The sequence below is a fragment of the Pristiophorus japonicus genome, chromosome 5 (genome assembly GCF_044704955.1).
Source record: "Pristiophorus japonicus isolate sPriJap1 chromosome 5, sPriJap1.hap1, whole genome shotgun sequence".
NCBI lineage: Eukaryota > Metazoa > Chordata > Chondrichthyes > Pristiophoridae > Pristiophorus > Pristiophorus japonicus.
The window spans coordinates 34,222,890-34,235,276 of NC_091981.1; the positions used below are offsets into that span (position 1 = coordinate 34,222,890).

The window sequence follows — 12,387 nt, forward strand, 5'->3', positions numbered from 1 at the left end:
TGGTTTCCTCTCCTCTATCTGACATCTTATTACACACATAGTTGTGCTCCAAGTTATAACAAAACCTTTGAGCACAATTGATGACAGAATTGCAAGACCTTAGTGATTAATACTTTGTCTCTGCATGTTTTGTTCAGTGGATAAAGTAGTACTAGGTCTTTCAAACCTGACTAAAATATTATGAGATGCCTACAAAGGGATTTAATAATCAATTTAACAACTTTACAGACTACATATATTTTACAATTTTTAAGTTTATTAATAAACTATATTATACTTTAAGCCAGTAAATAATTTTTAGAACATTACTAAATAAAAATGACAATATTTTTGAATACTCAACCATCATAATTTTAAGAGATTAATATGAATCTCTGCTAACAATTCTTCACAGATGTTAGTGATACTTCATCATTCTAGCAGAAGACACAATAGGTAAAATCCAAGAAAGATCTCCTTCCCAAACAGTTTCCCTGCCCTCAAGTGGAGACTAGATCACCCTCCAGGGTCAAGGCTGAAATTCACATTTAGAAATTCTGTAGCTATTGTACCACAAGAACAACATAAGCTGAAGCAGAGTAAATTTCAGGGGTTTGTTTATCTGGAACTCTCAGGTGTACTTGATTCTCTCAAATGTAGACAGGTAGGCAAGCCTAATCCCCAAACCAGTTGTCAGATAGGAAGATTTACCAAGCACTAACTACCACCCTTACAAAAATAATGAATCAAGATTTCAGTTTCCAATCAGGAACCAGCACCTGCAGACAATTAACCAAATATTTCCCCCCTACCATTTCTCTTGGCAGCCATGTTTTCTGCTCCCCAGCCCAAGCACTACTGATCCCAGACCTCCAGTGCTGCCAAACTCCAGAAAACTCCTCCCCACCTAGCACACCAGCACTCTAGCCGTCATCCCGAGTTCTCCTAAACCTCAGCACCCCGCCATGCTTCAATCCCCCCACCTGGATTACAGATAAACCCCAGCTCCAAGAGCTTCCACCCCTTCCAATCCAGATCCCAAAGCCCATCCCCAATGAATGCTCTCAAGCCCCAAACCCAACCGCCCATGAGGATTTCCATACATTATCTGCACTCTCTACCACTATCGCACTAACCCCAAGCCCCACTAACAACTGCCCCCACCCTCCCAGGCTGAATCCCACCCCCCAACTTCCACTTTCACTCACATCTGCATACATATGCGTGTACACTCTCCGCCTTCAATTCAGGACAGATTCTAGACTTGTAGTGCTGCCTAACTCCAGATTCCCTCATGATCCAAATGGTACAGATCCCAGGTCTTCCCAGTCCTCTCAGACCATCTCACTCCTTCCAAATCTGAACCGAGAGCACATCACGATGTGAGCTGGCAGCAGAATGACAGTAAGGACCTATCTTGGTAAGAGCGAGAATGAGGTGCAGGGAAGGAATGGGCTGCTAAATAGGCAAGTTGTTATTAAATGGCAGCACAGGAAGAGACATTGATATGTCAATCCTGTGAGACACGAGCAGTTCGAGCACCTGGTGTTGACTCGGGCAAACATCTGTCGGAAGGGACACCAAATCACAATGCTGAAGCTCAATAGTCTCAGAACTGGAGAAGGAGATGGAAAAAAATCTGACACACCAGGAAGGGAGAGCAGTTTTGGAGTAAAAGTTTGAGAGGGCAATCACATTGACAAGCAATAGGGAGCAGTCAGTGGAGGAGGGAAGATGGGTGACTATGCGTGGGGTGGGGAAAGGGAAGGAAATGTTGCAACAGAAGCACTCAGAGCAACTTCTGCTCTCAAACAGAATTGAAGCTCCAGCATCCTGTGTGGTAAATGAGAACTCAGTAGCATCAACAAATAGATGACATATGGGAGGGATGGTATGATCAGCTACACAGCTACAAATGTGGTAGTGATAGGAGCTTCAATCGTTCAGAGAGGCTGACATGATCATTTACAGTCCTGACCGACAATCCCGGATACTTTGTTGTTTCCCAGCTCCGAGGGTAAGGGACATATTGAATAGACTGAAAAAGATTATCCAAGATGAGGGAGAGCAACCAGTTATCGTGGTCCACGTGGGAGCCAATGATCTAAGTAAAGACGGGCTTAAAGGCCCGCAAAATGAATTTAGAAGTTTAGGAAACAAGTTTAAGAGAAGTTCACGGGTTATAATCTCAATACTTTTTCACCTGCAATGCACTAGAATAAGAAAAGACAGGAAGATTAGGGAAATCAATGATCGGCTGTCAGGAAGAGGCATTCCACTTCATTGTGCACCAGTTCTGAGACAGGTGGGACCTATTCCACAAGAACGGGCTTGATCAGAACAGGCAGGGTGCCAAATTACTGGCAAAATGTACGACTATAAAAATAATTCAAAATCTAGAAGAGAATATGAGAAAATAAGAGAGATTAAGAGGGAAAGCTAAGAAGGAAGATAGGGAATCTAAAAAAAACATTTGAGAGGAAAGATAAAGTATCTTATAAGCACATCAGTAAAAGAAAATTGATAAAAAGCCAAGTGGGACCCTCGAGAAGAGAGGATTGTTAATTTGTAGAAGCTAATCTGCATCGGTCTTTACGAAGGAAAATAGATACATAGAAATTACAGCAGGAAACAGAGTTCGACCCAACTATTTTGTCTTGGCTTTTACCCTCCATGTAAGCACCCCATCTACTGTGTCCATTAACTCGCCAAAAGATTCAATGACGTTCGTCAAGTATGGCTGTCCCTTTTGAAATTTGCTCTAACTACTTGTAACAATTTTCTGTTTATCTAGATGCTTGGTAATTTTATCCTTAATTAAAAGTGCTGAAGTTTTCCCCACTGCAGATGTTGCTCGAACTAGCCTATGATTACCCAGATTAGCTCAGGTCCACCTTGGCTAGTCCTCTGACACATATCCACAATCAAATGTTCCTTTTATTCATCATCTCACTCTCAGTTTGAGGATTCACCTCCTCTCTGATATGCTATTCTAGTTTTCATCACAAGACGTGATACAAAACCGTAAGAACTCAGTTAGTGTACAGGGTGCAGTATTGGGCTCCACTCTGGAGGAAGGCTATTGAGACTTTAGGAAGGGTACAGTGCAGATACACTAGGATGCTACCTGGTATGGGGAAATACAACTGCGAAGAAAGACTTGTTTTTTTTGGTAGAAAAATGGACATTGCAGGGCGATATATGAAAGACAGAAATTATGATAGAAGCAGACTGTTTCCAGTAGCTGAGGGATAAAGGGCCACAGTTGGAAGATTAAATGCGAGAGATTTAGAACAGAGGGCAGGAGAAACTTCTTTACACAGGGCTGGAATTTGATCACCATTTCTGCCCGGTTTCTCGGCAGTATTCCTGTTTTTTCCTTGAAAACTGCCCTTTGCAAGTTTAGTCAAAGTCTTCCGCCGGCGGTTTCGAAATACCGCTGGGGAGCAGACCGCCGGCGTGGAAGACTGAAAAAACCGCTGCCGCCCGAGTTTGGTTGTTCCGTAGCCGAGGGAAAAAATACCACCCAGGAGAAACCAGCCGGAGCAGCCCTTTGATCAGCCATAGGCAAGAAAGCCTGCAAAAAAAGCTAAGTGAAAGGTTTTTAAAAATTCTTTTGCAGCAATTCAGTGTAGAAGGGTCCTGTGAATGTTTCCAATTTTTGGAAAAATATTGTGTGTGTTTTCCCCCAACTCGCAGCCTCGGACTAAATTTTGAGTAAGTACCGCCCAATTTGACCAGGATTGCGTTTTCCGCCGAGAATCCGCGTGTAAGACCGATTTTTCCCGGTGGGCGGAATTTCTTCCATTTTTTGATCAATTTTTTGCCGGCCTTAATTTAATAATCTTAGCAGTTTTTTGGGTGTCAATCCGGCAGTGGCGGATTTTGATCAAATTCTAGCCCTTAAGAGTTGTGAGGCTGTGGAATTCATGTCCAGGGCTTGTGGTAGAGGCAGAGATTCAATATTCAAGATTAGGTGAATAAGGAAAAGGGACATGGGAATAGGGCAAGTAAATGCGATAAGGAATATTTACTTGCATTGAGGGTAAACAGAGTCAAGGACTGGTTAGGCCAAATGGCCAGTTTCTATATTAGAAATATATACAGGTACAAGTGCAAAGAAAAACACAAGCATCGTAAAATCCATCGTGGTAGGGAATGGACACACACATATAAAAACTTTCATCCTTTTGTAACATTACTAAAATCCACTGACTTTACTGCAGTAATAAATTATGTTCATGTTTTTTATGCAAACTGCCGGTGCTCCACAACTCTCTCTGCCTGGTCAACAGCTCCCTTTCACAAAGGTGAACAGAACCCGAAGACAATCTACTCCTGATAATTAATTGGATTAAATAAAATTAATTATCCAATCATTTGAAATTTAAGCAAATAGCACAACAAAGTAAAAATTTGTTGCTAAAGATAAATTTTAGTTAATCAATTTTGAATTAAGTAGAGTGAAGATTTTTTGTTTGCAAACCGAATACTTCCAAAATCAAAATATCAAATATAAATAATAAAATGCACAAAAAGGGCTAGTAATTGACCAAATTCTGACTCAAGCGAACGATGCTCAGGTCATTACTCATCATAACCCAACTTATTCACTACTTTTGTAAAACAGGTTAGATACCTAGTACTGTAAAAGTTGTACTATAATAATTGATGTACATTTAAAAATGAACATCGCTTCTACAAGACCCAACTCCTGTTCCTTTGATACCCTCCCCAATCAGCTCCTGATGATTCATATTCCTCTCCCAGCCCCCACGCTGGCTGACTTTGTTAAAAAGATCAGGTTTCTCAAGCAGTCACTCTACTTTACAAACCCAAATATATCAGACCTCTCCTCAAAAAATCCATTGCCCATCTCTGTTCCTACCCCAGCCCTCCATGGCTGAAATTCGCATCCGGATTTGCCACCTCTCGTCTGGATTATTGCCAATGCCCACCCACCTTACTTTCCAATCTCCAGACTCCAACTTGTGCAAAACTCAGAAAATTCCATCTTGACCTGCACAAAGTCCTGTTCATCTATCACCCCACATCTCTGCTGACCAACACTGGTTCTTTTTCTCAATGCATTCAATTTAAAATAATTGCCTTTAAACTCCACTGCCTCATCCTTAGCCCACCTCCAACCCTAAACAAGCTCCTCCAGCCCTATTGTAGCCTCCTGCACCTCTCAGTCCTTTCATGTATTCCCCCGTCCCAACATCGATGGCAGAGCCTTCAGTCATCCTGAATCCCTGGGAGGATAGGCGCACCAACATCAGCGTCCTCATTCATGCTAACATCCCCAACATTGAAGCACTGACCACACTCGATCAGCTCCGTTGGGCAGGCCACATAGTCCGCATGCCAGACACGAGACTCCCAAAGCAAGTGCTCTATTCAGAGCTCCCTCACGGCAAACGAGCCAAAGGTGGGCAGCGGAAACGCTACAAGGACACCCTCAAAGCCTCCCTGATAAAGTACGACATCCCCACTGACACCTGGGAGTGCCTGGCCCAAGACCGCCCTAAGTGGAGGAAGTGCATCCGAGAGGGCGCTGAGCACCTCGAGTCTTAATCCCGAGAGCATGCAGAAATCAAGCGCAGACAGCGGAAATTGCGTGCGGCAAACCAGTCCCACCCATCCCTTCCCTCAACGACTGTCCCACCTGTGACAGGGTCTGTGGCTCTCGTATTGGACTGTTCAGCCACCCAAGAACTCACTTCAGGAGTGGAAGCAAGTCTTTCTCAAATCTGAGGGACTGCCTATGATGATGGATACTGTGGAACGCTCTCCCTAAAATTATCCATGTCTCTCACCTTCTCAAAACCCATCTTTTCAACCTATGTCTCAGTCACCCCTCCTAATCTTTCTGTCCATCACTTGGATGCCTGTTCTCTTATCTATTTCTATCTCTGAAGTGTGCTGGACCTTTTTATTAAAAAACTTCAAAGGCAGTATATAAATACAAGCTATTCGTGATCAAATCAACAGTTTGTCAACTTGCCTTCCTCCTCCTACGCTCTTCGTCTGAAATATGCTTATCTTTCTCTTTTTCGGACTTCTTTTTCTTCTTCTTTTTCTTGTCTTTATGTCGTTCTCGCTCGTGATCAGACCGGTCGTCATAATAGCTGGAATCGTGACCTGAGCCAGAGAGCTCAGTAACTTCACTTCCTCCCACCTTCAGTACCAGTTTAAGTGGCTTTTCAGGGGGTTTATCGATAAAGCCTGCAGCGAAAAGGAAAATACATCACACATACAAGGAATATGAAAAACGTCTGCAACGTTTATGCAAGAATTTGTTCTAAATTAAGGGAGGCAGTAAAACAAATAGATTTTGTCTTAAATAATCAACGATTAGTTGTCCTTTAAATTTTTGTGAGTTTTGCACAATTTGTTCTGTATTTTTTCTCTCCTTCCCCTTCTGGTTTCCCATCTTCATGAATTAGGATTGGAAGAAAGATGCATCTTTTACCAGAATGAGTCACAATCAATTAATTACTTTTGAAGTATATTGACTGTGGTTTTGTTGGCAAATGCAGCTGCCAGTCCACACGCAGCAAGGTCCCACAAACAGCAATGAAATAAATGGGCAGTTAATCTGTTTTTGGTGTTGTTGCTGAAGGGTTAAGCATTGGCCAGGACACCAGGACTACTCCCCTGCTTCCTTGAATAGTATCTACAGACAGATAGTGTCTCAGTTTAAATCTCATTTGAACGGCAGCATTTCTGACAATGCAGCACCCCCTCAGTAAAGCACTGAAGTACTGGAGGGGAGCTTGAACCTAAAATCTTCTAACTCAAGAGGAGAGAAGGCACTGAGCCAAGCTGCTCGAAAGCCCAAGTAATGCGACTCTTCCCCCTCAAGGTCACCTCGTATCAATTGCCAAAATGCAAATTAATGACCTCTTACTGGCATTAGGCTGTGCTTTCTTCAACATAAAATCCACATTACATTAAAGCAGAATTTATAGTGTAACTTGCAAAATTGCCTTGCAAAAAATGTTGGTAGATTTTCACTGCAGCTTGGTCTAGACTAAAATGCTTCCAACATCAACGACAATCAAAGCTGCTGCTTAAAACATAACTTCAATGTAGTGGAGCAGAGTTGGTGGCTTTTCATCCCGTCCAATCCCAATTTTCTTACAATTATAAACTTTTTCATGTCTTCCCATTTTTTTCCAATTTGCAATGACAGTGTTGCTCTGCAATTGCTGTTAAGAGACATTTTAAAAATTAATTTTAATATATCTCACTCCAACTTTAAGTTTAAAATGAGTTTGCAAACAATCATGCATAGAAACATCGAAAATAGGTGCAGGAGTGGCCATTCGGCCCTTCGAGCCTGCACCGCCATTCAATAAGATCACGGCCGATCATTCCCTCAGTACCCCTTTCCTGCTTTCTCTCCATATCCCTTGATCCCTTTAGCCGTAAGGCCATATCTAACTCCCTCTTGAATATATCTAATGAACTGGCATCAACAACTCTCTGCAGCAGGGAATTCCACAGGTTAACAACTCTCTGAGTGAAGAAGTTTCTCCTCATCTCAATCTGAAATGGCCTACCGCTTATCCTAAGACTGTGTCCCCTAGTTCTGGACTTTCCCAACATCGGGATCATTCTACACGCATCTAGCCTGTCCAGTCCTGTCAGAATCTTATACGTTTCTATGAGATCCCCTCTCATCCTTCTAAACTCCAGTGTATAAAGGCCCAGTTGATCCAGTCTCTCCTCATATGTCAGTCCAGCCATCACTGGAATCAGTCTGGTGAACCTTCGCTACACTCCCTCAATAGCAAGAATGTCCTTCCTCAGATTAGGAGACCAAAACTGTACACAATATTCCAGGTGAGGCCTCACCAAGGCCCTGTACAACTGCAGTAAGACCTCCCTGCTCCTACACTCAAATCCCCTAGCTATGAAGGCCAACATACCATTTGCCGCCTTCACCGCCTGCTGTACGGGCATGCCAACTTTCAATGACGAATGAACCATGACACCCAGTTCTCGTTGCACCTCCCCTTTTCCTAATCTGCCGCCATTCAGATAATATTCTGCCTTTGTGTTTTTGCCCCCAAAGTGGATAATCTCACATTTATCCACATTATACTGCATCTGCCATGCATTTGCCCACTCACCTAACCTGTCCAAATCACCCTGCAGCCTCTTAGCATCTTCCTCACGGCTCACACCGCCACCCAGTTTAGTGTCATCTGCAAACTTGGAGATATTACACTCAATTCCTTCATCTAAATCATTAATGTATATTGTAAAGAGCTGGGGTCCTAGCACTGAGCCCTGCGGCACTCCACTAGTCACTGCCTGCCATTCTGAAAAGGACCAGTTTATCCCGACTCTCTGCTTCCTGTCTGCCAACCAGTTCTCTATCCACGACAGTACATTACCCCAATACCATGTGCTTTGATTTTGCACACCAATCTCTTGTGTGGGACCTTGTCAAAACCCTTTTGAAAGTCCAAATACACCACATTCACTGATTCTCCCTTGTCCACTCTGCTAGTAACATCCTCAAAAAATTCCAGAAGATTCGTCAAGCATGATTTCCCCTTCATAAATCCATGCTGACTTGGACCTGTCACTGTTTTCCAAATGGGCTGCTATTTCATCCTTAATGATTGATTCCAACATTTTCCCCACTACTGATGTCAGGCTAACCGGTCTATCATTCCCTGTTTTCTCTCTCACTCCTTTTTTAAAAAGTCGTGTTACATTAGCTACCCTCCAGTCCATGGAAACTGATCCAGAGTCGATAGACTGTTGGAAAATGATCACCAATGCAGCCACTATTTCTAGGGCCACTTCCTTAAGTACTCTGGGATGCAGACTACCGGGCCCCGGGGATTTATCAGCCTTCAATCCCATCAATTTCCCTAACACAATTTCCTGCCTAATAAGGATATCCTTCAGTTCCTCGTTCTCACTAAGCCCTTGGTCCCCTAGCCTGCAATTTCTTTGTTCCCCATTATAAATTCACCTGAATCCGACTGCAAGGGACCTACGTTTGTCTTCGCTAATCTTTTTCTCTGATAAACATTTGATAAGTATTTCAACCCAAACTAGAACTGGGGAAAAACAAAAAAAGGAAATCTATGACACTGCTCTTAAATACAAGATAGTCACTAATAAATCCAATAAAGAATTCAGGAGAAACTTATGTACTCAGAGAGTAGCGAGAATGTGAAACCTGCTAGCACATGGAGTAGTTGAGGCAAATAACATAGATGCCTTTAAGGGCAAGCTAGACAAGAAAAATAAAAGACTTGCATTTATATAGCATCTTTCACGACCACCGGACATCTCAACGTGCTTTATAGCCAATTAAGTACTTTTTGGAGTGTCGTCAATGATGTAATGTGGGAAAAGCAGCAGCCAATTGGCGCACAGCAAGCTCTCACAAACAGCAATGTGATAATGACCAGATAATCTGCTTTTTGTTATGTTGATTGAGGGATAAATATCGGCCAGGACACCAGGGATGACTCCCATACTCTTCTTCCAAATATTCCATCAGATCCTTTACGTCCACCTGACAAAGCAGACTTGGCCTCAGTTTAACGTCTCATCCGAAAGAAGACACCTCCGACTGTGCAGCGGAGCGCTCCCTCAGCACTGCATTGGGGTGTCAGCCAAGATTTATGTGTTTAAGACCCTGGAGTGGGACTTGAACCCACAACCTTCTGATTGAGGGAGAAAGGAATGTTGATAGGGGGAGAGGAGGCTCGAGTGGAGAACAAATACCGGTATAGACAAGTTGGGCCAAATGGCCTGTTTCTGTGCTGTAGATGCCATGATCAATAATTACCAGGATGAGAACTCAAGAATAACAACTTGCATTTATATAGCATCTTTAACATAGTTAAAAAGTTGCAATTTGACACTGAGCCACATAAGGAGATATTAAGGCAGATGACCAAAAGCTTGGTCAAAGGGGTAGGTTTTAAGGAGCGTCTTAAAGGAGGAGATAGCAAAAAAAGGAAAGAAGCAACAAAGATGGAAAAACATTTTTAAATCAGCAAGGGAGCAGCTGGTTCTGCTGCAGGGTCCCTGCAGATGCTGGCGGGAGCTGCAACACTTTCTGTAGTGTGTGTGTGTGTGTGTGTGTGTGTAAACAGGAACCCCTCCCCCACCTTAACCCGGTCCAGCTCTGCTGACTGGACGCTAAACCCCACCTCCTTTCACTCCCTCAGGAATCCTCCACTCTTCCCCATGCCTGCGTGCTGTTTACACTGAGAGAAAGGAGCCGGCCTCACTCACTCACTGCCTCACTCACCATCGTACGAGCGCCACTCGCACTTGTGCTTCTTGTGCTTCTTCCCCATCGCCGGGCTGCTGGCAGCGCGCAGGCGCACTCACTCACTCTCGCCCCCCCTCCCTCCTCCTCTCTTGCCCTCGCGCGACCGATTCCTCCCCGCGCGCGCCCAACGGCGCCCGGCTGACAGCAGAGGTGGTTCAGCGTGTGCGTCCTTCGCGCTTTAGCCACCGGCTTTTTCAGCAACGATTAAAAAAAAGATTTAACTATTCCGGATCATTCGATCTGACGGTAGTTTGGAGCCCGGGCTGTTCCCTTCCCCCCGCCATACACACACACAAAAAACCCAACAACGCTCCTTTCTGTTGAAGCCCGCCTCTATCCGACACTCAGGCTGGCGGGAGCCAATCCGGCTGCAAATTAGAGAGTGACAGGAGACACGAGCCAATCAGAGGTGAGCTGACGGGCAGGAAGGCGGGATCGGTGTTAACTGACGTGTTGGGGAACCATTGGCGTTACTTGAGTGAAATAGCTATCGCCAATAGGGAACGGGCTGTCGGGCATTTGTCCTGCCCCCTCCTTTGCTCCGCCCGTGTGACGTCGTGCGCGGCCTTAGCCTGTGGGGTGTCGGGCGGTGGATTTGAGTTGCTGCCGGTGACAGTGAGGGAGCTGAAGGAATTGTGAGTGAGAAGCGGCCCCAAAATTACGCGTATGGCTCCCGACAGTGGCAGGAAGAGGAAGAGGAGAAGGAGAAGGAGAAGAATAAGAATGTACAGGGAGAGAGCTGGGGGCTGTTTATTACAGGGAGCGAGAGAGGAAGAGGGGGTGTGCAGGGAACGAGGCGGGAGGTGGAGACTGTACAGGGAGGAAGGAGGAGGTGGGGTGAACAGGGAGGGAGGAAGGAGGAGGTGGGGTGAACAGGGAGGGAGGAAGGAGGAGGGGGGTGAACAGGGAGGGAGGAAGGAGGAGGGGGGTGAACAGGGAGGGAGGAAGGAGGAGGGGGGGGGGTGAACAGGGAGGGAGGAAGGAGGAGGAGGGGGGGTGAACAGGGAGGGAGGAAGGAGGAGGGGGGGTGAACAGGGAGGGAGGAAGGAGGAGGGGGGGTGAACAGGGAGGGAGGAAGGAGGAGGGGGGGGGGGTGAACAGGGAGGGAGGAAGGAGGAGGAGGGGGGTGAACAGGGAGGGAGGAAGGAGGAGGGGGGGGGTGAACAGGGAGGGAGGAAGGAGGAGGAGGGGGGGTGAACAGGGAGGGAGGAAGGAGGAGGAGGGGGGGTGAACAGGGAGGGAGGAAGGAGGAGGGGGGGTGAACAGGGAGGGAGGAAGGAGGAGGGGGGGTGAACAGGGAGGGAGGAAGGAGGAGTGGGGGGTGAACAGGGAGGGAGGAAGGAGGAGGGGGGGGTGAACAGGGAGGGAGGAAGGAGGAGGAGGGGGGTGAACAGGGAGGGAGGAAGGAGGAGGGGGGGTGAACAGGGAGGGAGGAGGGGGGGGTGAACAGGGAGGGAGGAAGGAGGAGGGGGGGTGAACAGGGAGGGAGGAAGGAGGAGGGGGGGGTGAACAGGGAGGGAGGAAGGAGGAGGGGGGGTGAACAGGGAGGGAGGAAGGAGGAGGGGGGTGAACAGGGAGGGAGGAAGGAGGAGTGGGGTGAACAGGGAGGGAGGAAGGAGGAGGGGGGGTGAACAGGGAGGGAGGAAGGAGGAGGGGGGGTGAACAGGGAGTGAGGAAGGAGGAGGGGGGGTGAACAGGGAGTGAGGAAGGAGGAGGGGGGGTGAACAGGGAGTGAGGAAGGAGGAGGGGGGGTGAACAGGGAGTGAGAAAGGAGGAGGTGGGGTGAACAGGGAGTGAGGAAGGAGGAGGGGGGTGAACAGGGAGTGAGGAAGGAGGAGGGGTGTGAACAGGGAGTGAGAAGGATGGGGGTGAACAGGGAGTGAGGAGAATGAAGGGGGTTAACAGGGAGTGAGGAGGAGGGGGGGTGAACAGGGAGGAGGGGGGTGAAGAGGGAGGGAGGGAGGAGGGGGGTGAAGAGGGAGGGGGGTGAGGAGGGGGGTGAAGAGGGAGGGGGGTGAAGAGGGAGGGAGGAGGGGGGTGAAGAGGGAGGGAGGAGGGGGGTGAAGAGGGGGGTAGGGAGGGAGGAAGAG

At 46.6% G+C, this 12,387-nt stretch overlaps 2 protein-coding genes across 7 annotated transcripts in view; one reads left to right on the plus strand and one right to left on the minus strand.

The window, feature by feature from the left end:
- brd9 (bromodomain containing 9) overlaps nucleotides 1-10,618 on the minus strand; it is a 65,255-nt gene extending 54,637 nt beyond the window's left edge. For all 5 annotated transcript variants that reach the window (XM_070880491.1, XM_070880490.1, XM_070880489.1 and 2 more), the window contains exons 1-2: nucleotides 10,274-10,618; nucleotides 5,987-6,207 (exon numbers count right to left, since the gene is read on the minus strand). In XM_070880491.1, the coding sequence (XP_070736592.1) occupies nucleotides 5,987-6,207; nucleotides 10,274-10,322 (270 nt within the window). In that variant the 5' untranslated portion in view covers nucleotides 10,323-10,618. The remainder of the gene's footprint in view (nucleotides 1-5,986; nucleotides 6,208-10,273) is intronic.
- Nucleotides 10,409-12,387, plus strand: part of trip13 (thyroid hormone receptor interactor 13) — a 65,099-nt gene continuing 63,120 nt past the window's right edge. The window contains exon 1 of one of the 2 annotated variants that reach the window (XM_070880494.1): nucleotides 10,409-10,706. The gene's annotated coding sequence lies outside the window, so the exon portion shown is untranslated. Of the gene's footprint in view, nucleotides 10,707-10,847; nucleotides 10,933-12,387 lie in introns of those variants that run through there. The other variant, XM_070880493.1, reaches the window with a different exon arrangement.